The following is a 26147-nucleotide window of genomic DNA, read 5'->3' as shown; positions in this document are numbered from 1 at the left end:
AGATGTTTTGCATATCACAGATGACCCCTCTGTCCCTGACACGAGGGTACACATGTTTAAGGAAAAGAAACCTTTCCCCCATCTCATGAGCTGAACGCATTATTTGAAAAGGCTTGGGAAACTCCAGACAAGAAACTGCAGATTCCCAAAAAAATTCTTATGGCGTATCCTTTCCCTGCACAGGACAGGGTACGGTGGGAATCCTTGCCCAGGGTGGACAAGGCTTTAACGCGCTTATCCAAGAAGGTGGTGCTACCGTCTCCAGACACGGCAGCCCTCAAGGAGCCTGCTGATCGCAGACAGGAAACGACTTTAAAATCAATGTATACACATACGGGTGCTTTGCTCAGACCGGCAATAGCATCGGCTTGGGTTTGTAGCGCGGTAGAAGCTTGGACAGATACCTTGTCAGCTGATATTGATACCCTAGATAGGGATACCATTTTATTGACCTTAGGTCACATCAAAGACGCAGTCTTATATATGAGAGACGCTCAGAGAGACGTTGGGCTGCTAGGTTCGAGAGCCAACGCCATGGCGATTTCTGCTAGGGGAGCACTGTGGATCCGCCAATGGACGGGTGATGCTGACTCAAAGAGGCATATGGAAGTTTTGCCTTACAAGGGTGAGGTTTTATTTGGGGAAGGTCTCACGGACCTGGTTTCAACAGCTACCGCGGGTAAATCTACTTTTTTTGCCTTATGTTCCCCCACAGCAAAAGAAAACACCACAGTATCAGATGCAGTCCTTTCGGTCGCATAAGTCCAGAAGAGGTCGGGGCTCTTCCTTCCTCGCCAGAGGTAAGGGTAGAGGGAAAAGAATGCCTGCTACGGCTAGTTCCCAGGAGCAGAAGTTCTCCCCGGCTTCTACTAAATCCACCGCATGACGTTGGGGCTCCACTGAGGGAGTCCGCGCCGGTGGGGGCACGTCTTCGACTCTTCAGCCTCGTCTGGATTCAGTCGGACGTGAATCCTTGGGCGATGGAAATTGTATCCCAAGGCTACAAGCTGGAATTCGAAGACGTGCCTCCTCGCCGATTCTTCAAATCGGCTTTACCAGCTTCTCCCCCAGAGAGGGAGATAGTTTTAGCTGCAATTCAAAAGCTGTGTCAACAGCAAGTTATTATCAAGGTTCCCCTAATACAACAGGTAAAAGGGTACTATTCAACCCTATTTGTGGTCCCGAAACTGGATGGCTCGGTCAGACCCATTCTAAATTTAAAATCCCTAAACCTGTACTTAAAAAAGTTCAAGTTCAAGATGGAATCGCTCAGGGCAGTTATCTCCAGCCTGGAAGGGGGGGGATTTTATGGTATCACTGGACATAAAGGATGGATACCTTCACGTCCCCATATATCCTCATCAGGCATACCTGAGATTCGCTGTACAGGACTGTCATTACCAGTTTCAGACGTTGCAGTTTGGGCTTTCCACGGCCCGAGGGTTTTCACCAAAGTAATGACGGAAATGATGGTGCTCCTGCACAGACAAGGAGTCACAATTATCCCGTACTTGGACGATCTCCTGATAAAAGCGAGATCAAAGGAACAGTTGCAGAAAAGCGTGTCGCTCTCCCTGAGAGTGCTGCAGCAGCATGGCTGGATTCTAAATCTACCAAAGTCACAGTTGGTTCCAACGACTCGACTGTCTTTCTTAGGCATGATTCTGGACACAGAACAAAACAGGGTTTTTCTCCCGATGGAAAAAGCCCAAGAACTCCAGAACATGGTCAGAGACCTGTTAAAACCGAAAAGAGTGTCAGTCCATCAATGCACTCGAGTACTGGGGAAAATGGTGGCGACCTACGAAGCCATCCCCTTCGGCAGGTTTCATGCAAGGACTTTTCAGTGGGACCTTCTGGGCAAGTGGTCCGGGTCCCATCTTCAAATACATCAGAAAATAACCCTGTCCCCCAGGGCCAGGGTGTCTCTCCTGTGGTGGCTGCAGAGTGATTACCTTCTAGAGGGTCGCAGGTTCGGCATTCAAGACTGGGTTCTGGTGACCACGGACGCGAGCCTCCGAGGATGGGGAGCAGTCACACATGGAAGGAATTTTCAGGGACTATGGTCAAGCCAGGAGACTTATCTACACATCAACATACTGGAATTAAGGGCCATATACAACGGCCTATGACAAGCGGAGAATCTTCTTCGCGACCTACCGGTTCTGATTCAATCAGACAATGTCACAGCCGTGGCTCATGTAAACCGCCAAGGCGGGACAAGGAGCAGAGTGGCAATGGCGGAAGCCACCAGGATTCTACGCTGGGCAGAAAATCACGTAAGCGCTCTGTCAGCGGTATTCATTCCGGGAGTGGGCAACTGGGAAGCAGACTTCCTCAGCAGACACGATCTCCATCCAGGAGAGTGGGGACTTCATCAAGAAGTTTTTACAGAGATAACAAGTCTTTGGGGACTTCCTCAAATAGACATGATGGCGTCATGCCTCAACAAGAAGCTTCGGAGGTATTGTGCCAGGTCAAGGGACCCTCAGGCAGTAGCGGTGGACGCCCTGGTGACACCATGGGTGTTTCAGTCGGTCTATGTGTTCCCTCCCTCTTCCTCTCATCTCAAAAATATTGAGAATCATAAGACGAATAAGAGTGCAGACAATACTCATTGTTCCAGATTGGCCTCGAAGGGCCTGGTATTCAGATCTTCAGGAGATGCTCACAGAAGATCCATGGCCTCTTCCTCTCAGGGAGGACCTGTTGCAGCAGGGGCCCTGCGTGTTCCAAGACTTACCGCTGTTACGTTTGACGGCATGGCGGTTGAACACCGAATCCTAGCCGGGAAGGGTATTCCAGAGGAAGTCATCCCTACTCTGATAAAGGCTAGGAAGGAGGTGACGGCAAAACATTATCACCATATTTGGAGGACATATGTAGCTTGGTGTGAAGTCAAGAATGCTCCTACGGAAGATTTCCACCTGGGCCGTTTTCTCCACTTTCTACAGACAGGAGTGGATATGGGCCTAAAGTTAGGCCCCATTAAGGTACAGATTTCGGCCCTATCTATATTCTTCCAGAAGGAATTGGCTTATCTCCCAGAAGTCCAGACTTTTGTAAAGGGAGTGCTACACATCCAGCCTCCTTTTGTGGCACCATGGGACCTTAACGTGGTGTTACAGTTCCTAAAATCTCACTGGTTTGAACCTCTTCAAACAGTTGAATTAAAATTTCTCACTTGGAAGGTGGTCATGTTGTTGGCCTTGGCATCTGCAAGGCGGGTGTCCGAATTGGCGAATTTGCCTCATAAGAGCCCCTATCTCATTTTCCATGTGGATAGAGCAGAGTTGAAGACTCGTCCTCAATTTTTGCCTTAGGTGGTGTCATCGTTTCATATGAACCAACCTATTGTGGTGCCTGTGGCTACGGGAGACTTGGAGGATTCCAAGTCCCTGGATGTAGTCAGGGCCTTAAAAATTTACGTAGCTAGGACGGCTCGGATTAGGAAAACAGAGGCACATCCTCTAGGACGTAAGAGAAAATAAGATTTTAAACCTACCGGTAAATCTTTTTCTCCTAGTCCGTAGAGGATGCTGGGCGCCCGTGCCAGTGCGGACATATTTCTGCATGACTTGTGTATAGTTGTTGCTTACATAAGGGTTATGTTACAGTTAGGATCAGTCGTTGGCTGATACTGTTTTGTTCATACAGTTAACTGGTTGCGTATATTCCAGGTTATACGGTGTGGATGGTGTGGGCTGGTATGAATCTTGCCCTTAGATTAACAAAAATCTTTTCCTCGTACTGTCCGTCTCCTCTGGGCACAGTTTCTCTGACTGAGGTCTGGAGGAGGGGCATAGAGGGAGGAGCCAGTTCACACCCATCTAAAGTTCTTTATAGTGCCCATGTCTCCTGCGGAGCCCGTCTATACCCCATGGTCCTTACGGAGTCCCCAGCATCCTCTACGGACTAGGAGAAAAAGATTTACCGGTAGGTTTAAAATCTTATTTTTTACTTCATGTTTGTCTATATAAGGTTTTTATCATGGTGCATTTCATTATGTATGTGTTGTAATGGTGGCTACCCCCATGAACTCATGAACAGGTGTGTGAATGAGCAGGAGGAGGGGTGGAGGGTATATAAAGTATGTAATTTTGTATTGTATCAATTGGCTTGGTAAAAGTGCAGACTAGTGCTGAAACGTTGCCTACCAAGCTTTGGTCTGAGTTTTCATTCATTTTACCTGAGTGCCGCCATTGGAAATTCTATAACACGCATCCTAAAGGGGTGACGTTGAGGAGGGCACCTGGTACAGCATACCATACCATTGATTCCTTTGAGTGCTGGGAGTTTGTGTGTGTGTGTGTGTGTGTGTGTGTGTGTGTGTGTGTGTGTGTGTGTGTGTGTATATATATATATATATATATATATATATATATATATTTATATACATACATACACACACAGGTATGTGGTTATGTGACTGGTGGTCAGAAATAGAACCTGTGGCAAGCGCAGGTTCTATAATGACTTTTAGATGGCCATTATATATATATATATATATATATATATATATATATATGCAGCGGCATTCACTGTGGGTTAACAAGTTACTTGCTACGGTTCCCTTTGTGGATCACGTTGATGGTCCCTTTATATAAAGCGGAAGAAACAGCGGTACTCCATAGACTGGTATACTGAAGACAAATTACTTTTTTATTATATCCTACGCCGTTTCGGAGACTAGCCCCGTCATCAGGGATAGCGTCCCCGAAACAGCGTAGGGTATAATAAAATAGCAATTTGTCTTCAGTATACAAGTCTGTGGAGTACCGCTGTTTCTTCCGCTACACATATATATATAGAGAGAGAGAGAGAGAAATAAATTGACTGTTTTTATAAGACTCCGGGTGCCGTCTGACTCCTCATGAGGGAATACACCTGCTACATTGCTTGGGGATGGCAACAGAGCACTAAGACCTTGGATTACAAAGAGAGTGCCGAATTTTATCTCTCTCTCTCTCTCTCTATGTGTGTGTGTGTGTGTGTGTGTGTGTGTGTGTGTGTGTGTGTGTGTGTGTGTGTGTGTGTGTGTGTGCAGTGTATTCAAATGATTAGATTATTGCTGGCATTGGGTGTTCCTTTTTTTGTATATGACTGTATAAAAAGTGCCCCACCTGGTGTTGATGGAAGTGGTGATCAACATTCACTCTTTTATACATGTGTGCACATACATAGAGAACACAATGGAAAGTGTTATGCTGAAATTCTCACTGACCTGATATCCAGAGAAGATCATCAGCAACACATCCAGCGTGACATGAAAGAGATCTGTCAAAAGACTGTACAAAAGTCCACTTGTTTTTCTTTGGACAGTAGCGTTCTACAGATGGTAACACTTGTCGCAGCTCATTTCTGCCACCTACTGCATAAAGGCAATTGTTCAGTGCCCCAAGCACAAAATGCTCCCGACAATTTTTCATTGGAGCAATTTCAAACCAAGTATTGCTGCGAGGATCGTAACGACATGCTGTCCTGACTGCACAGGTGCGCCCTGTGGCATGCTCAGCTTCCCCTCCTGCAGCAAATAAAAAGTCACCCATGATGGCAACACAGTGGTGACTTCTCCCTACTGGCATGGGTGTCAGCTCACTCCAGTTTGCTATTCCTGCTATATGAACATTGTCCTGATCCACAGGATTAAAATATCTCAGTTCCCGCACTTTGCAGATCTCCCGCTTTTTTCCTCCGACAATGTAAAGCGTGTGGGACTGGAATCGTGGCTTTGTCCGTATGGTCTGCCACACTGGCTGTGCATAGATGTTTTGGTGATATTCCAAGGCTTCGTTGATAAGTGCTGTTGCTGTTTCACTGGTTTGGATCAAAGAATGAGAAAGGACGAAAGTGTGAAGTGTATTTGTATCCATGAGGCCAAAACGTACGTACTGCAGAAGTTCATCTACGTATTGATAACGACAATTATGCTCCAGCCACCTCACAGCCAACTAAAATAAATGAACAGTTTAGTTTTAAATGTTTGTATTAAGAGATATTTTCTTACAGCTTGAAGAACTATATTTTGTTTAAACTTTTCTAATATAGTCTGTGCTTCATTTTATATTATACACAATAAGGAGTATATATTAATAAAGTGCTGTTTTTTTTTAAGTGAATGTTACCCCTAGAACCAATCAGATTCTGGATATTATCTAGAAGGTGCAAGATAAATGATAGGTAGAATCTGATTGGTTTCTATGGGTAACATCTAAAAAAAAAACTGCACTTTAGTAAATATGCACCTACAGTAAATGTCTGATTCAAAGTTGGACGCTGCTGAGTCCAATATCGTGTCTGTTACAGGAGTTGTGGCTGCGATAATATGCAAATGTCGGTACTGTATCAGCCTTCCCCTGATGCCTGTGGCTGAAGGTGCAGGCACTGAGATGGCCACTGTCAGCCCCTCTACACGCTACTACAGAACCGGTGCAGTTTCTTCACCTGAGTATGAGCTCTGTGGCTGTGGGATTGAGAATGCAGCTGCTTTCGTTGACATGCCTGCGATACTCCCATAGCAAGTCCATCAACCTTTTTTTGTTTAGTCACCTCTCAGGAACGCCAATCACATTTCTGCCCCATTTCTGATACTGTCTGTTCCGATTGTAAAAGCATCTTTGTGCATATACTTGTATATAACATGCGCTGCAGGGGCAGAGTACAGAAGTGCTGCTCATATTACACCAATGTGCAAAATGACATTCAATGTTGTGGCCAGGTGAAATATTTACATTAACTGGAAGGGGTGAACATTGTAGTGTGAAACGCACCTCTTAATACATTCGTTGGAGAATATGAATTTAAATAAACAGAAAAAGTTCATTGTTTCAGTATTTATGTACATTTGAACTCTGGGGACATATTTTTCATATGTATGATTATGCAGAAACTAGCAATTCTGCATTATTTTATGCATAATGGTTATGTAACAGTAGCGTAATGCTGCAAAAGGATAAATAGAGCTGCAGATCATAGTCCCCATTATTGTTAATGGTGACTGGGAATGTAATCAGGATCCCGGCGGTCACCGTCCTGATGGTCACAATATTGGCTGCACAATCCTGATGGTCAAAAAACTAACAAATTCTGATGGTCAGTATTAGAGTTAGGGTTAGGCTGCTGAAGGGGATGGCTAGGGTTAGGCTGCTGAAGGGGATGGTTAGGCTACTAAAGGGGATGGTAAGGGTAAGGCTGCGGGAAGGGTGAGTTAGGATTACGGTTAGAATACTCACCAAATTTGTTGCGATTATGTCCATCGGAATTCCGCTGCCAGTATTGTGACCATCGGGATGGTCACTGCCAGGATATCTTACCCAACCCAGTGACTATGGTCTGACTACTATGTACCAAACATCAAAAGGCATAGCTTGGCCCCACTGGTTAATGCGATGTTCAGATGAAAGTAACACTTTATGCCAATGGAGGCACTTTAGTAGGAGAGGTAACAGACATTGGGCCTAATTCAGAGTTGATCACAGCACCAAATTTGTTAGCAGTTGGGCAAAACCAGCATGTGCACTGCAGGAGGGGCAGATATAACATCTGCAGAGAGAGAGAGAGATTTGGGTGAGGTGTGTTCAAACTCAAATCTAAATTGCAGTGTACAAATAAAGCAGCCAGTATTTACTCTGCACAGAAACAAAATAACCCACACAAATCTAACTCTCCCTGCATATGTTATATCTGCCCCACCTGCAGTGCACACGATCATTCACACTGACATGCGGGGGGACGACCAGCACAGGGCTATCCCACCCCGCATGCCAGTGCCGCCTCCCCCCTGCAGAAGTGCAAAGGCATCGCACAGCGGCAATGCCTTTGCACTTCAAGAGTATCTCCCGACCAGCGCAGCTTTAGCGTGCTGGCCGGGCGCTACTCATCGCTCCCTGGCCCGCAGCGGCTGCGTGTGACGTCACGCAGCCGCTGCGGCCCGCCCCCCGTTCGGTCCGGCCACGCCTACGTTGGCCGGGCCGCGCCCACGAAACGGCGGCCAACCACCGCCGTTCCGACCCCCCCGCCCAGCGACTGCCTCTGCCTGTCAATCAGGCAGAGGCGATCATAGCGACCCGACGGCCTTCGGCCATCTGGCATGCGCTGGCGCACTGTGGCGCATGCGCAGTTCTGACCCGATTGCACCGCTGCAATAAACTGCAGCGTGCGATCGGGTCAGAATGATTCCCATGGTTTTGTCCAACTGCTAACAAATTTGGTGCTGCGATCAACTCTGAATTAGGCCCATTGTGCACATGTGCTATATCAGAATCTAAAGATGTGTACACACGGTGAGATTTCGTCTTTCGATTTTGACTATATAGTCAAAATCACAAGGAAAGTTAGTGGAAATCGCAAGGTGTAAGGCATCCCGATGCACGCTCCCGTGGGGTCAATATCACAAGAAAAAATAAACTGTGCAGGCAAGTCAATCTTGACTATCTAGTATACTATCTAGTACAAAGTATAGTCAAAATTGGCACTTACTCAAAATCGCACATAGTCAAAATCGTAGGTACAGATAGTCAACATCGGTGCTTCTGGGCTCTGGGGGAGTTCAAGGGAAATCGCATAGTGAAAATCAGGCATAGCAAGGATCTCACCGTGTGTATGCACCTTTAGGAGGAGTCTGTGTTATTGTGCATGACTCATCAGCCACAATAACAGAAGTTCCCTAACTCAGTCCTCAAGGCAGCCTAATGGTCCAGGTTTTAAAAATATCCATGCTTGGCCACAGGTGACTTCATTAGTATCTCAGTCAATTTGATTTAACTATCTGTGTTGAGCCACGGATATCTTTAAAACCTAGGGCCTAATTCGGACCTGATTGTAGATGTGCGAAAAAACATCTACGATCAAAATCTTTGACATACAGGAGGACGCCCAGCACCAGGCAAGTCTGCCCCATATGCCAGACCCAGCCACCCCCCACACACACAGACATGCGAAAGCTTTCGCACCCCAGACGGTTACCTATTATGTTTAGGTTCACAGTGGCTGTGTGTGACATCATGCCCCCCCCCCCCTCGCCCGCAAACGGTCCAGACACGCCTCCATTGTCCGGACCACCCCATCCCCCCAACGTCACCGCAACACCACTGACATGCCCCCGACTGCCCCGTGACTGCCTCTGCCTGTCAATCAGGCAGAGGCCATCGCACAAGTGAGATGCCGTCTGAGTGTGGCTTCTGCATGTGCACTCACTCCACTGGCCCTCAACTGCTGCAGTGTCCTGGTCTGAACCAGGCCCCTGGACTGTTAGGGTGCCTTGAGGACCAAGTTTGGGAACCACTGCACAATAACATCACATGCCTGAGTAACCAGACTTAAAGGTCAGGCTAATTGGACTGCAGGTGCATGTACTTGACTCTATAAATGGGTCTGCATGCACCCAAGCATGTCACTGTGTTATTGGAGCGTCACAGTGCTGTACAGTACTTAGCCCAGGAGAGATTGATACCTTATAATATTAGCTACTGTTTATCTTCTATCACCTGTATCCTGATTTCTTCAATTAAATTTACTCTGGTTTTGAATCGACATGTGGACTAACCTCCTTGCTCACATCTGCCACACACCTACCAACTTATAGGGATCTGACAATAATTATTAATACATAGGTCCCATAGTGCATGATAAATACAAACATCACAAGTAGCACAAACTAATTGCTTATTCCAAATACATGTTCTTCACACTTTCTGTATAAGCAGAGCAAGGTCAATATTTGGCATTTTAGGAATCATGGTCATTACACTACATACCCATCAGGCAATTAAGGAGACATTCGCTCTAAGAAAATAAAAAGCAGCACAAATACAGGTAGTAAGTGCTTCAGGTTTCTAGAGCCTGAAAGAAATACAATATTTTCTTTCATATGTTATGTGAATACCACCTATAATTTAAAGAACATATGTAATGTTTCTGAGGAGATACAGTGCGCATTCCTTCAAAATTACATAGCATCATTAACTATTAAGCTAAAACACACAGTTTCTCTGCAGTTTATCAAAAGCAAATGTCACCAGCTAGTCATTCAGCGGAAGCATAAAGTGTGCCATATACTGTAAGTAACTCAAGACTCAAATTGGTTTTGTGCATGGCATTTACAGACTGTGATGATGATTACTGGAAGTTACACTTAAGGAATACTCTATATATTTTACTCTTTTCAGTTAAAACATTTTTCCTTTATTTTGAAATAAACTCTTGCTGCACTTTGTTTCCGGTTTCAAGCAGAAGGCACACTGGTAGAACACAAAGAAATAGATAGAAATTAAAAAAATATATATTTATTTCTTATAGTTCTCATATTATAAGAAAGCACTTCTGCCCTTAACAAAAGCTGTCTCCAAATGTATTCCATTACACCTCAACATTTATATATATATGCAGCATTGCACACTTTTTGAACCATATTCTTGGTCACAGTCTATTGTACTGTATGTGTGGGAATTAGAACTGTGAGGAAGATTTATTGAGATACAATAAATGAGTTTCTACCTGGAATACATTATGTGGTCATATTATGACTGGAGTACACTGAAATGCTCAATTTTTTCACATTTTGCATAAGTAGTAAATAGATAGTTTGAAACCAATGCTCTTTATGTGATATAGCTGTCCTATCCTGTGATTACTTGTACAGGGGTCACCAGAGATGGAACGTTATGAGCAATGTAAGAGATCACAGAAGAGGATTCTGACAATCTAACAAACTCACTGCACTAAAAGCCAGTTCCTTATCCAATGAGTACTAATGGTAACCAAACCATGAGTCCAGTGTTATTACAACACGTCTAGTGTAGGTTTCTATCAGTCCTAAGGCTGAAGTCTTCAGTATAAGAATTAGAGATGTGTGGGTTCAGTTTTCTGATAACTGAACCCACCCGAATTTTGCATATTGGGGGACCTCCGAGCCCAGTCTTGGGTTTTCTCGCCATGCTCGGATTCCAAAGTAATCTTTCATCTTTCCAGCGTCGGATCTCGCGTGTTTTGGATTCTATAAAAGTCCCTGACTCGTGGTTTGGGTGCCATTTCACACAGTATGCTGGAGGATAGGCTTGGCTGTTGCAAAAAGTCTGTGTCAGGGAAGGGCTATGGGGTGCAACTAAGCACTACTGTGGCAGACTGAGGGGCTGTGGGTTGCCTGCAGTACTGAGGAGACTGTATCAGTGAAGGACTATGTGGGGCAAGCACTACAGTGGTTGTGTCAGGCTGAAGTGCACCAACTGCAACACTAAGAACATTTTGTCAGTGCAGGGCTGTAGGGTGCAGGCACTTCTGCTGTTGCGGTGTCAGACTGTGAAGGGCTGAGGGGTGCAGCACTGTGAGGCGTTGTGTTGTTCAGTGCAGGTACAGAGTTAAAAGAAACTAAAATAAAACGTCAAAAAGTAACATTCATTAGGTGCCAGTGTGCCACCATTACTATAAGAGCAGTGAGTTGCAGCAGTGTGTAAAATAAAAGGAAAATAAAAAAACTTGTGTGTTGTTCAGGTACAGGCATTGTGTTGTAAAATAATAACTTTCATAAGGTGCCAGTGTGCCACCATTACTAGAAGTGCTGCGAGTCTCAGTGTGTGTAAAAAAAAATAAAAAAATGTGTGTGTTTCAGGTTCAGGCATTGTGTTGTTAAATAATAATAATAAGGAAATAAGGCAATTTGGAGGCCCTTGTACAAACCCGCTTTGCATTACTTAAGCTGTCCACCATCCAGTATGTATCAGAAAGAGTGTTTAGCACAGCCGGGAACCTTGTGAGCTATCGGCCTAGGAGACTACTTCCTAGAAATGTGGTAAAGCTGATGTTTATAAAGATGAACTACAAATTCCACGAGGAAGAGCTTTCCTGCCAATTTACATCAAAGTACAGAGACTTTAATGGTGGATTCCAGTGGGGATGATATTGACAGGCATCTATAAGTGATGTTAAAATCCCTTACACCACTCAGCACAGCACTGTTATTGGACTGGAGAGTACTGCTCTCTAACAATTAAGACTGATTGTCTACCTGATTGGAACTTATCTAGGTTTATTTATAACATTATTTTTCTCTTACGTCCTAGTGGATACTGAGGTCTTGTACTTTAGTACCATGGGGTATAGATCGGGTCCACTGGAGCCTGGCACTTTAAAAACCTTTAGTGTGTGTGTGTGTGTGTGTGTGTGTGTGTGCTGGCTCCTCCCCTCTATGCCCCTCCTACCAGACTCGGTTTAGAAAAATGTGTCCAAGGAGCCAGGTACATTTCCCTGGAGCTCCAGAGAGTTCCTTTATTTTTATTTCAGTTTGTTCTTTTCAGGTAGTACTGGTTGGCAACCAGACTACCTGCTTCGTGGGACTTAGAGTGGGGACTGAACCAACCTCCTGAGGGTTAATGGTTTGTAATCCTAGCTGACAGGACACTGAGCTCCTGAGGTGCTGATCACACATCGTTAGTAAGTGTGCCCACACCAGCAGCTAGCCGCCACCCTCCAACAGATGCCGAAGATCCAGGTGCAGTGAGTGTTACATTGGGGTCCTGGTTAGCGGGTCCCGCTGCAGTTCTGACGGCATGTCACACGGCAGTCATGGGTTACGAACTGCGGTGACCGCCACGGATGAAACTGGCTCTGGGCTGAATGCCCCACAGTGCTCACTGTCATCTAAGGCTTTGTGTGTACTGTTTTTACATATTTGCTTAGTTGCTAACGTGGCCAGTATAAATACATTTTCAGGGGCCACGCGCCATTGCAGGGGGCGGGGCTTCCCGGAGCGGGACCAGAAGGCGCCATTTCCTGCTGTTGCAGATCATCAAGGCTGCATGCATGCTGCTCCTCCAGGGACCCACGCTGTTACAGACTCTGTACTGGTACCAGGGGGTCATAGAAAGGGGGAGCACGCCAGCGGTAGCGCCACTGCACTGCTATCAGGACATACACTATTTTACATTGTTCTGCTGTGTTCTGTGTGCTGGTGTCCGCTCCTCAGTGTCACTCCAGGGGCTCTATAGGGTCTGTGTGGAGGTGTTGGTCAGTGGGCTGCGCTGTATTACAGTGGTGTAAGATGTCTGTTGACATGGTGATGTGTGCTGCTTGTAACTCTACCCCGTCTTCAGTGGGGTCACTCATGTGAACAATGTTCCTCATCTCCACAGGGACACAGTTCACAGGCACCTTACTGGTTAGATAATTTTAAGAGCATGATTCAAATTCTGAATGTAAATTCAGAATTAGCTGCAGCTAAAAAAGAAAGACAGATGTTAAGACACTATTGATTGTGTGGCAAAAGCAGCTGTTACCAAGAAGACTTCCCAGCCTCCTCTAGTGGTTTCACATAAATGCTCACTGCCACAGGTGCTCCAGTCTGATTCTGATTCTGATCAGCCTGATGTGGATGTTGATGATATGGATGAGGACAGCTCTCTGTCCCCTGGGGTGGAGACTCTCATTTTTGCTGTAAGAGAGGTCCTTCACATACCGGAACAGGAGTCAGAACCAGATGAGGAGTTGTACTTTAATGTTAGACCAAAGACCTCAGCAACTTTTCCTGTGTCTAAAGAATTAAACTCCCTGGCCAGGGAGGCTTGGTTAAACCATGATAAAAAAAAAATTAATTCCTCAGAGGTTTTTAACTACCTCTCCCCTCCCTGCGGAGGACAGGAAGGTATGGGAACACCCACCATCAGTTGACACGTCTGTGTACAGGCTGTCTAAGAAATTGGTGCTGCCGGTACCAGGAAGCTATATCCCTTAAAGAACCGGCTGACCATAAAATTGAGACTACTCTAAAGGCAATATATACGGTAGCGGGCGCAGCACACTGTCCCACAATAGTTTGTGAGTGGATTTCCAGGGCAATGGTAAAGTGGTTTGATTTTGTTATTGATGGTTTAGACTCTCTGCCCCGTGATGAGGTCATTACTCTGTTGCAACACATACAGGATGCTGCTAATTTTATGAGCGAGGCTATTAAAGAGTTGTGTAAGATAAATGGCCACACTACTGCTATGGCTGTTTTGGCGCGCCGAGCTCTGTGGTTACGTCAATGGTCAGCAGACGCTGATTCCAAAAAGGGGGTAGAAAATCTTCCCTTTACAGGTGATGCCTTGTTCGGAGATTAATTAAATAAATGGATCTCTCAGGCAATGGCGGGTAAGTCTACATATCTGCCGTCAGCTGTGCCACCTGCTAGACGTTCTTACATAGGACCCTCTTTGCAGTCCTTTCATGTGGCAAGGTTCAGAGGAAGGGGCTGGGAGTCTCCACTGCTCCGAGAGGATCCCGTGTAAGTCCCAAAAACCTGCGGCTGCTGCCTCTCTGGACCAGACCACCGGATCCCCTGCCGCTAAGCCCTCGCGTGACGGTTGGATTCAGCGGCAAGGTGATTTTCAGGTGGGTGCTTATCTTCATCACTTCGCCCACTTGTGGGCGAAGTCCTGCTGGGATCCTTCAGGGAGGGATCAAATTTCCCAAGGATACCGCCTGGAATTTCAAGTACTCCCTCCTCCCACGTGTGGGCGAAGTCCTGCCGGGATCCTTGGGTGAGGGATCTCAATTCCCAAGGATACCACCTGGAATTTCAAGCATTCCCTCCTCAAAGGCTCTTCAGGTCGGGCTTACCAGTTTTACCCGCAGCAAGAGTTACCTTGCAAGAGGCTATTCAAAGACTTTTGCAGACGGGGTGGTGGTTCCTGTACCTCCTCTGTCACGCAACAGGGGTTATTACTTCAGTATTTTTGTCGTTCCCAAACCAGTCTCTGAACCCATATCTGCGGGTGACCAAGTTCAACATGGAATCCCTACAGGCAGTGGTGTCCGGTCTGGAGGAGGTGGAGTTCTCTGGATGTCAAGGATGCCTATCTGTACATTCCCATGTGGCCCCCTCATCAGGCTTATCTCAGGTTCGCCATCTTGAATGGCCATTTCCAGTTTCAGGCCTTGCCCTTTGGCCTGTCCACAGCTCCGAGGGTATTCACCAAAGTCATGGTGGAGATGATGCTGCAACTGCGCATGATGGGAGTCAACATAGTCCCTTATTTGTACGATCTCCTCATAAAGGCTGTGTCCAGGGAGCGCCTGCTGCACAGCATAGATCTGACGACTCTGCTTACGGATTGTGGGTGGATCCTACATTTTCAGAAATCTCACCTGGAACCAACCCAACGTCTTCAGTTCCTGGGAATAATACTGGATACAGTGTCTCAAAAGGTGTTTCTCCCGACTAGCCTTGACTATCCAGGCCATGGTTCGCTCAGTGCTCAGTCCTCGCAAGGTATCCATACATCTTTGCACCTGATTACTGGGCAAGATGGTGGCTGCTTATGAGGAAAATCCAATATTGCAGATTTCATGCCCGACCATTTCAGTTGGGTCTGCTGGACAAATGGTTGGGGTCTCACCTTCACATGCATCAGGAAGTGACCTTATCTCCGAGTGCCCGGCTTGCTCTTATGGTGGCTACAAGTTCCTCACTAAGTAGAGGACAGGAGTTTAAAAATCCACTCATGGGGGGCTGTGACCCAAGGGGCCCAGTTCCAGGGGATATGGTCGAGACAGGAATCTGCTCTGCCGATAAACACCCTGGAACTCAGGGCAATTTACAATGCTCTTCTGCGAGCTTCTCATCTCCTGAAGGATCAGGTGATCCAGGTTCAGTTGGACAACACCATGGCGGTGGTGTACATAAACCGACAAGGGGGAACAAGAAGCAGAGCGGCGATGCGAGAGGTGTCAAAAATCCTCCTCTTGGCAGAGGCCATCACAAGGGCCATCTCAGCCATATTCATTCCAGGAGTGGACAACTGGGAAGCAGACTTCCTCAGCAGGCATGATCATTATCATCGTATCAGGAAAAAGTATGTTTCCTGGTATGAAGGTAGAAAGGTTTCTCCCGTAGAATTTAGAATTGGTCGTTTTCTACTTTTCCTGCAAGCAAGAGTGGATATGGGCCTATGGTTAGACTCCATCAAAGTCCAGATTTCTGCACTCTCTATTTTCTTCCAGAAACAGCTTGCCTTGTTGCCAGAAGTACAGACCTTCCTAAAAGGAGTTCTTCATATGCAACTGCCCTTTGTACCTCCCACGGCTCCGTGGGACATCAATGTTGTTCTGTCCTTTCTCCAATCGGACTGGTTTGAACCCTTTCATAGGATGGAGGTAAATTTCTCACCTGGAAGACGGTGATGTTATTGGCATTGGCGTCTGCCAGATATGTCTCTGAATTGTGGGCCTTATCCTGTAAGAGCCCTTATTTGTTATTTCATGAAGACAGCGCGGACCTTAAGACCCATCCTCAGTTTTTGCTGGAAGTGGTGTCAGCTTTTCATGTGAATCAACATATTGTGGTTCCAGTATTGTCTGATGCTTCTGTTGGTCCTGAGTTCTTGGATGTGGTCAGTGCTCTGAAGATTTACTGTATGTCAAAAGGACGGCCCATCATCGGAGATCTGACTCGCTTTTTGTCCTTTATGATGCCTCCAAGATTGGTCGGCCGGCTTCTAAGCAATCTATTGCTTGCTGGCTCAGGTCGACCATTCAACAGGCCTATTCTTCGGTCGCTCTGCCTTTGCCGACATCTATTCAGGCCCACTCGACGAGGTCGGTGGGGTCTTCCTGGGTGGCTGCATGGGGTGTTTCGGCCCTACACTTGTGCTGAGCTGCAACTTGATCTGGTTTGAACACGTTTGTTTAATTCTATAGGTTCGATACGCTGGCCAAGGATGACCTTCAGTTTGGTCAGGCGGTTTTACAGGGGTCTCAGCACTCCCCCACCCATTTGGGAGCTTTGGGACTTCCCCATGGTACTAAAGTACAAGACCCCAGTACCCACTAGGACGTAAGAGAAAATAGGTATTTAATACCTACCGGTAATTCCTTTTCTCCTAGTCCGTAGTGGATACTAGGTGCCCGCCTCAGTGCTTCGTTCCTGCTTGCCTGTGTCAGTTTTTGGTTGGACCTGCTTTACGGTCCCATTATGTTGTTGGGATAGCTGTGCTATCCTGGTTAGGTTGGTGTTGCTAGCCTCTGTTCTGGTTAGCACCCTCCTTTTCATTTATGGTTGTGTGTTGGCTTCACCGCAGTTGTAATGTTTCTTCTCTCATATTGGGGGTAATTCCAAGTTGATCGCCGCAGGAAATTTTTTAGCAGTTAGGCAAAACCATGTGCACTACAGGGGAGGAATATTTAACATGTGCAGAGAAAGTTAGATTTGGGTGTGGTGAGTTCAATCTGCAATCTAATTTACAGTGTAAAAATAAAGCAGCCAGTATTTACCCTGCACAGAAATAATATAACCCACCCAAATCTAACTCTCTCTGCACATGTTATATCTGCCTCCCCTGCAGTGCACATGGTTTTGCCCAACTGCTAAAAAATTTCCTGCTGCGATCAACTTGGAATTACCCCGATTATGTCTGTCTCCTCGTGCACAGTTTTCCTAGACTGAGTTTGGTAGGAAGGGCATAGAAGGGAGGAGCCAGCACACACACATACACACACACTAAAGGTTTTAAAGTGCCAGGCTCCAGTGGACACGATCTATACCCTATGATACTAAAGTACAAGACTCCAGTATCCACTACAGACTAGGAGAAAAGGTATTACCAGTAGGTATTAAATTCCTATTTTTATTAACTGTTTGAACTTTAGTCTACTTAGAGGGTATCCTTATTTACTGTGTTTTTATATTGTGTTTTTTTTAATTATATATTGGAAAATTAAACTATATGCATTCTCTTATCAGATTTCATGCGCTCTCTTTTAATGATTTGCTTATCATTTCATGTGTTGATATTAACACTGACGTGGGAGAGGAATCAGTGGGGAAGAATGACATCTTTCAACTTTAGAGAGGTAACAACACTGTTATCTACCTTGAGCCCATTGGTAGCTTGTTTTGTGGGGTCCCCAACAAACCAAGCACTTCAGCCACAAAAGTGGCAGTCTCTGTAGCTGAAGCACTTGGTTTGTTAAACTGTGCATTTTAATATGCAACATAAGGGTGAATGGGAGGGCCCAAGGACAATTCCATCTTGCACCACTTTTCATTATGGGCTGTATTTTGGAGGGGCATTGGTACAGTCTTTTTTGCAGACAAACATTTAGTGATTACTCGAATACATTATTAATTTGCAACACATATTAAAATAGAAATAACTGGCATGTGTTTGTGCCACTGCTCTGTTGCTTAGATTATCCTGCCTGCCTTTGGCCAATATTGGTGAATAAAATTGCGAGCTGTGAGGTGGTCAAAATTGACTGGAAATTAATGTTATTAATGTTTGGTTAATTCTGTAAAAAAAAAAACAGGCATAAAATTACATGATTTTAGCTGTTAGAGTAATTTTTAAAATATTGGGCAGTACGTATGCTGTAATGGTTAGCATTACTGCCTCACAGCAATGAGGTCATGGGTTTGATTCCCATTACAACCCTAACTATGTGGAGTTTCTATATTCTCCCCATGCATTTCTTCTAGGTACTCCAGTTCCTCCCACACTCCAAAAATATACTGGTAGGTTAATTGGCTTCTGACAGAAAAATAAGCCTAGGATGTAAGTGTGTGCGTGTAGATGGGCAGACTAGTTAGGCCAAGTGGTTCTTACCTGCTGTCATTTTATGGGGCATATTTACTAAAGTGCAGGTTTTTAGAAGTGGAGATGTTTGGCAATAGCAACCAATCAGATTGTAGCTATTATCTTTTAGAAGATGCTAGATTAATAAAAACTACACACTGATTGGTTGCTATGGACAACATCTTCACTTCAACCCACACTTCAGTAAATATACCCCAATGCAGAGGTTCTCAAACTCGGTCCTCGGGAGCCCACACAGTGCATGTTTTGCAGGTATCCTCACAGAATCGCAAGTGAAATAATTAGCTCCACCTGTGGACCTTTTAAAATGTGTCAGTGAGTAATTAATACACCTGTGCACCTGCTGGGTTACCTGCAAAACATGCACTGTGTGGGCCCCCGAGGACCGAGTTTGAGAACCTCTGCCCCAATGTTTCTGTGACATATGACATTTTGACAGTCAAATGTTGACAGAAATTGTCAATACTCGGTGTTGACATTGTTGTCAACATTTTGCTTGTTAGGATTTTGTACTTATCAACATTGTGATTGTCGATGGAAAATACCGACACCCTAGGCCAGTATACACATGAATTCTGTTTTCCCTTAGATTAATTGACATAAACATTTTGCCTGGTTAAATGGCAGACAGAGTTACACACTTACAGTGGTTGGTGTCTCCTTTCCTGCATCAGAATTCCCTATGTGGGGACGGGATTCTCTGCTAAGCATAGCATCGATGGTAAGAATTCCCATCAAAGGGAGTTATTCAAAGATGGACGGAGATTGTTGCATACTGTTGTCATTTCCTAACATGTTGGGGGCCACTCAACAAAAGGCAAGGCCGGCCAGCATGTGTCAATCACACTGCAGCCGCATTCTTCCTGGATGCGCCCGCAATGTGTAAGGTTACACACTAGCACTGTGACCAGTGCGCATGTGCAAACCACCCGAATGCCGCTGCTGCATACAGATGCATCGCTACATTCGGGTCTGAATTAGGCCCTAAGTTTGTTGCCATTAGATCTGCTGTTATCCACAGGACTTAGTTATGTGGTATAAACAGAAATGTAAAGGGTTTAGGAAACAGTGCAGAAAAAGCCCCCTGAGTGTCACCTCACTCAAACTAAAGTTACATGGGCAAAAGTTATATTGTATGTTCATATTGTAAACACATGTTATGTTTGTATTACAGTTTTGCCATTCTTCAGATCTTCAAATCTAGATTTGATTATTGAAAAGTACAGTAGAAGTAATTATGCTGTTTGTCGAATTATATTCAGGCAAATAGGTAGTCTAAGTGAGGACAGAAGCAGTACATTTAAATATATGAATTATGATTTAGAATTTTTTTTTTTACAAGTAGTAAAATATTGTGAAAAAAACAATTGCAACTCCCATCTGCAAGTATACAATGCTGCAATTAATGCAAAACATAAACATACATGTGCCTTATCATTAAAGCCATTTCTCTGCTTTGCAGAGAAAAATGCATGAAAAATAAATTGTATGTACTTGTCATCATGTAATCTAAACACTGCTAAATACAATAAAATGTATTAGGATGGGTGTACCAGAGGTACCACACTTTATCCTGACTTTTTTTTTTTTATATATAAATAAGGACATTAAAAAGTTATTACCAACTTTGGAGTTTTGCACTAAATGCCTTGATTTCTCCCACTGAAACCCCCATTAACTTAAAGCTACTTTTTAACTGAATAGCAAAAAGTCACGGATGGAGGTTTTTGCAGCTGAAAAAGCTTGCACAATCTAGTTAGCATCAGCATTAAAAGAAGCAGCTTATGTACTTATTGAGCTTGGTGCTATGAGCATTGGCATATTTTAATAGAAGTCTTTTTTACCTGCACAGTATTTTCTAGTATATGAATGTCCCATGAAAGCCACACATATCACTGCATTGCAGGCCCGGTGAGAGGGAGTACTAAGGGGACACGTGTACTTGGACCCAAGTTCCCTAGGAGACCCTGCACAAACATCTACCATGCAGTTGATGTCTGATCAACCAATAGGCTGATCACGCTATGATTCAGCACCAGTGCTATCAAAGCAGCTTTCAATTAAAGCTACTGTATGAAAGGCCTAACTGGGGTTTGCTCACAAGACAGCCCCTGTATCTGGTAGGGGAGTTCCTAAAACTGCAATGTAATGGTGTGCTGGGCATAGCTTGCAGAAAATTGGGGTACTTTGACGAGCTGCAAGCTTAAATGTGAAGGAGAAAAGTGGAGTTTGGTAGGCTCTGGAGCAGTATCTGCCTGTGTGTACATCTCCACACAGCCCACCTTCCACAGTAAGAGCAAAGCAGATCATGCAGGGTGGCACAGCGAGGTAAGGGAAGGCCAAAGCTCTGTGGCAATGTGTGATAGGTCACAGAGTAGACACTGATGGGGTGGGCATGTACTGTATATACAGAAAACAAACTGCATATAGTTTCTCTAGATAACAGTTTGGAGGGCTGCCTGACTATATAATGGAAGAGAGCAGAATGCAAAGCAGACCTTTAAATTGAATTAAAGAACATGATGTGTTTAAAGGTAGATTATTAATTGATGCGTGTAATTTGGACAAGTAGTTAAACATAATCATGACAGAGCTAGAGTAAAGCACTCTTTAAAGTAAGATGTAAGTTGGTTTTGTTCTAAATGTAAGTCCAGAACCAATGTCTGCAGGAGATGGTATTGGGATGTTGGCAGTCAGAATACTGACAGCGGCATCCCGATGCTCATCCTGACACCTACTTGGTAAGTATAGTAGCCCTAATCCCTAACCCTCCTTTCCCACAGCCTGACCCTAATACCCCTTTCACACTGCCAATTCCAGATCCCACCCGGGAATTGGAAATGGGTCCTTCCCGAATGGGATTCGGCATTGGACCTAACTGCTAGCTTCCCGACCCAGTAATATGCGGGGCCAATTGACATAGCGGCAGGGGGGGGGGGGAGCCGGCAGCAGTAGTGGAGCTGGGAGATGAGCTCATCTCCGCAACGCCTCTTTCCTATGTGGTGAACAGTTCCCGGGTCACATTGACCCGGGAGCCCATTCACGCTGCCTCTGACCCAGTATTCAACCTGGGAATAACACTGCTTTATTCTCTGGTTGAATTACCGGGTCAGGCGATCCGGGAATTCGACCATAGCCCTTTCACACCGCACACGACCCGTGTCGACCCGGCAATATGCCGGGTCAATACCGAGTTATTTGTGTGCTGTGAAAGGGGTATAACCCTCCCCAGTGGTGCCTAACCCTCCCTCCCCTCAGCCTAAACCTAACCCTCCCACACCACAGCCTAAAACTAACCCTCTCCCCCACCCCACATCCAAACCCTACTAACCCTCCCCCAACAGCCTATAACAAATACACATCCCATGGTCTCATGGAAAGGGGTGTGTCCTCGTGGCCCAATCCCCATTTTCATGACACCAGGGCATGCCCAGCATTCCCAGATATGCTGGGCTGCCCCCGGAGACTCGTCTTTGTACTGCCAGCAACTACAGTGTCACAGGAGCCAAGTGCTAGACGTAATGTCATAGTGCAGCACCTGGCTACAGTCATTAAGGAGGAGTCTGCATTTTGATCTCAACCCTCGGATGGTGACACCCAGGTGTGGCCCACACATCACTAGAGAGTCTCTTCCTATTGTCTTCTTTCTTACAGCCTTCAACTTTGTTATCAATTTCACCACCAAAATTGAGACAATCCATCTAGAAATCTAATCTGCTTTTGTATGCATGTACTATCCCTCCACAGAACCCACCATCTGTTCTTTCTATTTCTCTAGGGATGAAATATATGCTCATTTGTCATCACTTCCTCTTCTAACTACTCCCTTGACCCTATTTACTCTAACCTTCACCACTTCATCTACCCATTGCCGGCCTGTACTTATCCCTTCTTTGCAATTAGTCTCTCACCACTGGTATCTTCCCCTTGTCCTCTATTCTGGACAAGTTTACTCTCTCCCCAACTAAGGCCCAATATCTCTACTTCCATTCACCCCTATGTGACTAAGTGGGTTATGTGTAGCTGCTTCACATGCTTCTTTTTCTCTGACACCACTCATGATGCTCTGAAATAGGGCTTCAATCCCCTAAATTCTGAGATTACCCATTTTAAAGTCACCAATGCTTTTCTCTCTTCTGACACTTTTCACATTGCTGAAACTCTCTCCTATGCATCCTCAATCTGTAGGGCTTTATGGCACTGTTCTGTCCCGATTCTCTTCCTACAGTACTTCTTCAGCAGCTCCTTCTCCATTTCTAGATCCATCGCCCTTCCTTTACACTATCTGCAGGGCACCAAAGGCTCTGTCCTTAGTCCTGTGCTTTTCTGTTTGTACACCTCCTTCCTTGTTGAACTAATACATTCTTTTGCCTCCATAAACTCTATACTGGTGACACCCAAACATACCTTTCCTTACAGAATAATCTGCACTCTTCTTTTACATGTATCCATCTGTCTATCTACTATCACCTAAAGTCAGTGGCAAATTTCCCATTAGGCATGTGAGGCATATATATCCACTGTACTGTACCATGTGCTATCTTGAGTGGAGTGTAAATGGGTCGAACATGCACATACTGCCCCTGTAAGCTGTCCTACTTAGTAAATATGTGTACATATTGTAACTAAAAATAAAACAATGTCATAGTAGCTTTTTTTATTATTCTATTAAATTGCCAATCAGATGAGGGCTTATAACCAATCAATGAAAATAATACAATTAGCCAATTGGGTGGGGGTAGGGGTTTGCGGCCATTACTGTTGTGCCTAGGGGCGCCCTCACCCCTAAATCTGCCCCTGCCTAAAGGCTGAGCCAACATTTCTCACAATATATTATCACCTCTACGTTAGAAATGAAGTCATAATAATACATTTACTGAGTACCAATCTACCACGATTAGCAGCAAAGTGTCTATTTGTGTGCATACAGAACAGTAATGTAGTAACATTTTTACACTTGGAGGCATGTTTCTTATATTCTGATAATTTGAGAATACACACAAATGTGAGTACCAGAAGTAACCACAAACTATTGTTTCTTTAATCTATGTGAGAGAAAAATAAAATATAATTGGTTCCTGCTATGTTTTTCAGCTTCATGTGGTGAAAAAAAAGGATACGAAAAAAAGGAACTAGAAAGGCTGCTATGAAGGTCACTGAGTGATAGAACTTCCTCAGGGCAGTGAATAAATTAAATCCAGTCTGGAAAAGGAAAAGGAAAAAAAATAAAAAAATAAAAAATGTGATTCCAGAGTGTAAAGCACAAAGACTAAATGACAGTGATTGGCAGGCAAACTATATCCATGCAATATAGGAGACTGCACGTTCTCATTTACCTCAGTGTAGGCAGCGAGCGCCCATTAAACATCCGTCTGATGCCCAAATTAACCTTCTTGGCAAACTGAAAGAGGCACAAACTATCATAATCAACCTTTCATTATCACAGCAGCCTCTAGTTAAAGGGTCAGAATAATTGTGCCATCAGAGCACTGATTGTTTTCAATCAACAGAAGGCTCGAGTGACAGCTCAGTGATAGAGTAGTTTGATGAAACCGCACCAAGCCTAATCAGAGCAGATGAAAGGAAAGCATGATTGGTGCAAATGAACAGTCGTGACTCTCTTTTCTCATTTACAATGTGAAATTACTCTTAAAATCATGGCTCCCCCATGTCCTCCCTCTATGAGGACCTCTAGAAAAATCTTTGACATGCTATGAGTTTTGACACAACAGACTTATAAAAGCTCAGGTGCAGTTATTAGCTGGCGATAAAAGTGGATGTGTAGCCTAATTTGCTTTTCAAAATGGCAAAATGAGTATGGATTTGCTGTATGTCACCTAATCTCTTATTGTTGTCTGATTAGCAGAACAGTTTTCTACACTTAGACGGTGTATCGTGAGGAAACCGAGATGCACAACATATTTTATGCATTTACCTAAATCAAGTGTTGTAAAACAATCATGTATACCAATCACAAGAGCTGTGTTAGTGTGGCCATACACTGTGAATATCACACAGTGCATGGCAACGATATCTGATGGGTGTCAGGCTGTCAGAAGAAATGTCTATCAATCTGACAGTTTATGCCCAGCATACGGCAAAATAAGGATCACCTCTTGAAAATGTTCAGCATGAATTTGCATATTGAGGAACTAATACATGGAATACAAATCAGTAACACTTAAAGCTAAAGCACACAGCTCAAGTGTCATTGTACTCATGGGCACAGCTAGAGTGGGTGCAAGGGGTGCCATTGCAAGGTGTCTACCAGTTTCCCAGAATTGGCCGCTTAGCACTGTGTGGCATGTGTACTGACAGCAGTACAATGTAGATTATTGTTAACTTGGGGTTATACAGAGTAATACCTCCCAACTGTCCTGATTTTAGAGGCACAGTCCCACTTTTCGGACACAGTCCCGCTTTCTCAGTGCAGGAACGTGAACCACGGCATCTAAACAGTGCAGGGAGGTAAGCCTGCACTTTTAGCTTTTCCCAATTTTGATGGAGAAGAGGCAACAGGGATCTGGAAAACGCTAGTTATGAAATATTGCTTATAAAGTCAGATATTTCAAAATAAAGCTGCACCATTATTACTTGTGGTTGCAGCTGTAAGGGCTAATGGAGTTGATTATTTTTTAAACCTTTGTAGACACTTGTAGTAAGCTGTAAACTAGGGCAAGAACAAGTTTGACTATAAATTATTATGTATTTTTAGTGGTTTTTTTCTGTAAATTTCACATCATACATATGTGCTTTTACTCGTTAATGAATTATTATACTAAAAATTAAAAACAGTATAAGCTGAGTTCACTACTAGGTATAACAAAATCCTAGGGGTGACAGATCACAAATACTTTTTCTAATTTTAGCTCATCATCTGTGACATCAATGTATAAATCAAGGCAAATGATAGTCCCCATTTCATGAACCATGGACCTGTTTTGCACTTATTTGAGCTAGAAATATAATATTTTTGATTGTTCCTTAACATTTTATATATTTTTAGTGCCTTGGCTAGAGGGAACAATGCCCAGGACACAAAACTAAATGGGGTAGCAGGAAAATTCATATTTTAGGTTACTATGGTTAAACTTGAAAGAAAGGGGTTCAGTTTTTTCCTACCCAAGGTGTTAAAATTTCAAGAGATCAGAATATTATTTTTCATTGTATTCAAATATACAACAGGAATAACACCTTTTAAACCTAGTATATTATACAATGATGCATTTACCGGTTATTCTTAAGGTGTGCAACTCTGCATAATGTGTTAATGGGTACTGCATGAAGATACATTTAACATGATGGAGAGGACTGCCATTTTAGTGTAGAAATAAAATGAATACATTGAAAACTGTCTGGATCCTACTGACTACTTAATCTCAATATGGACTGCAAGGAAGCAGGAAGAACAGCTTAAAGGGTCAATACATCAACAATTAATGTCGATGATTGTGTAAAAAAAAATGGCAAAATGCAACACGTTAGAAATTCTTGATTTGCTGATTCCAACCCAAAATTGTTCATGGATTTCAGAGATCTGGTGTTCGGGGAATTGGGCGATTGATGTATGGGCCCCATTACTCA

General features: G+C 44.3%; 1 protein-coding gene across 1 annotated transcript in view; it reads right to left on the bottom strand.

Annotated features, from left to right (window-relative positions):
- Positions 1-26147, bottom strand: part of KLHL32 (kelch like family member 32) — a 320778-nt gene that overhangs the window by 66193 nt on the left and 228438 nt on the right. The window contains exon 7 of the mRNA XM_063917019.1: positions 5225-5951. Coding sequence (XP_063773089.1) covers positions 5225-5951 — 727 coding nt within the window. The remainder of the gene's footprint in view (positions 1-5224; positions 5952-26147) is intronic.

Source organism: Pseudophryne corroboree, chromosome 4, assembly GCF_028390025.1.
Source record: "Pseudophryne corroboree isolate aPseCor3 chromosome 4, aPseCor3.hap2, whole genome shotgun sequence".
Classification (NCBI taxonomy): domain Eukaryota; kingdom Metazoa; phylum Chordata; class Amphibia; order Anura; family Myobatrachidae; genus Pseudophryne; species Pseudophryne corroboree.
This window is presented reverse-complemented; position numbering and strand designations above follow the sequence as displayed.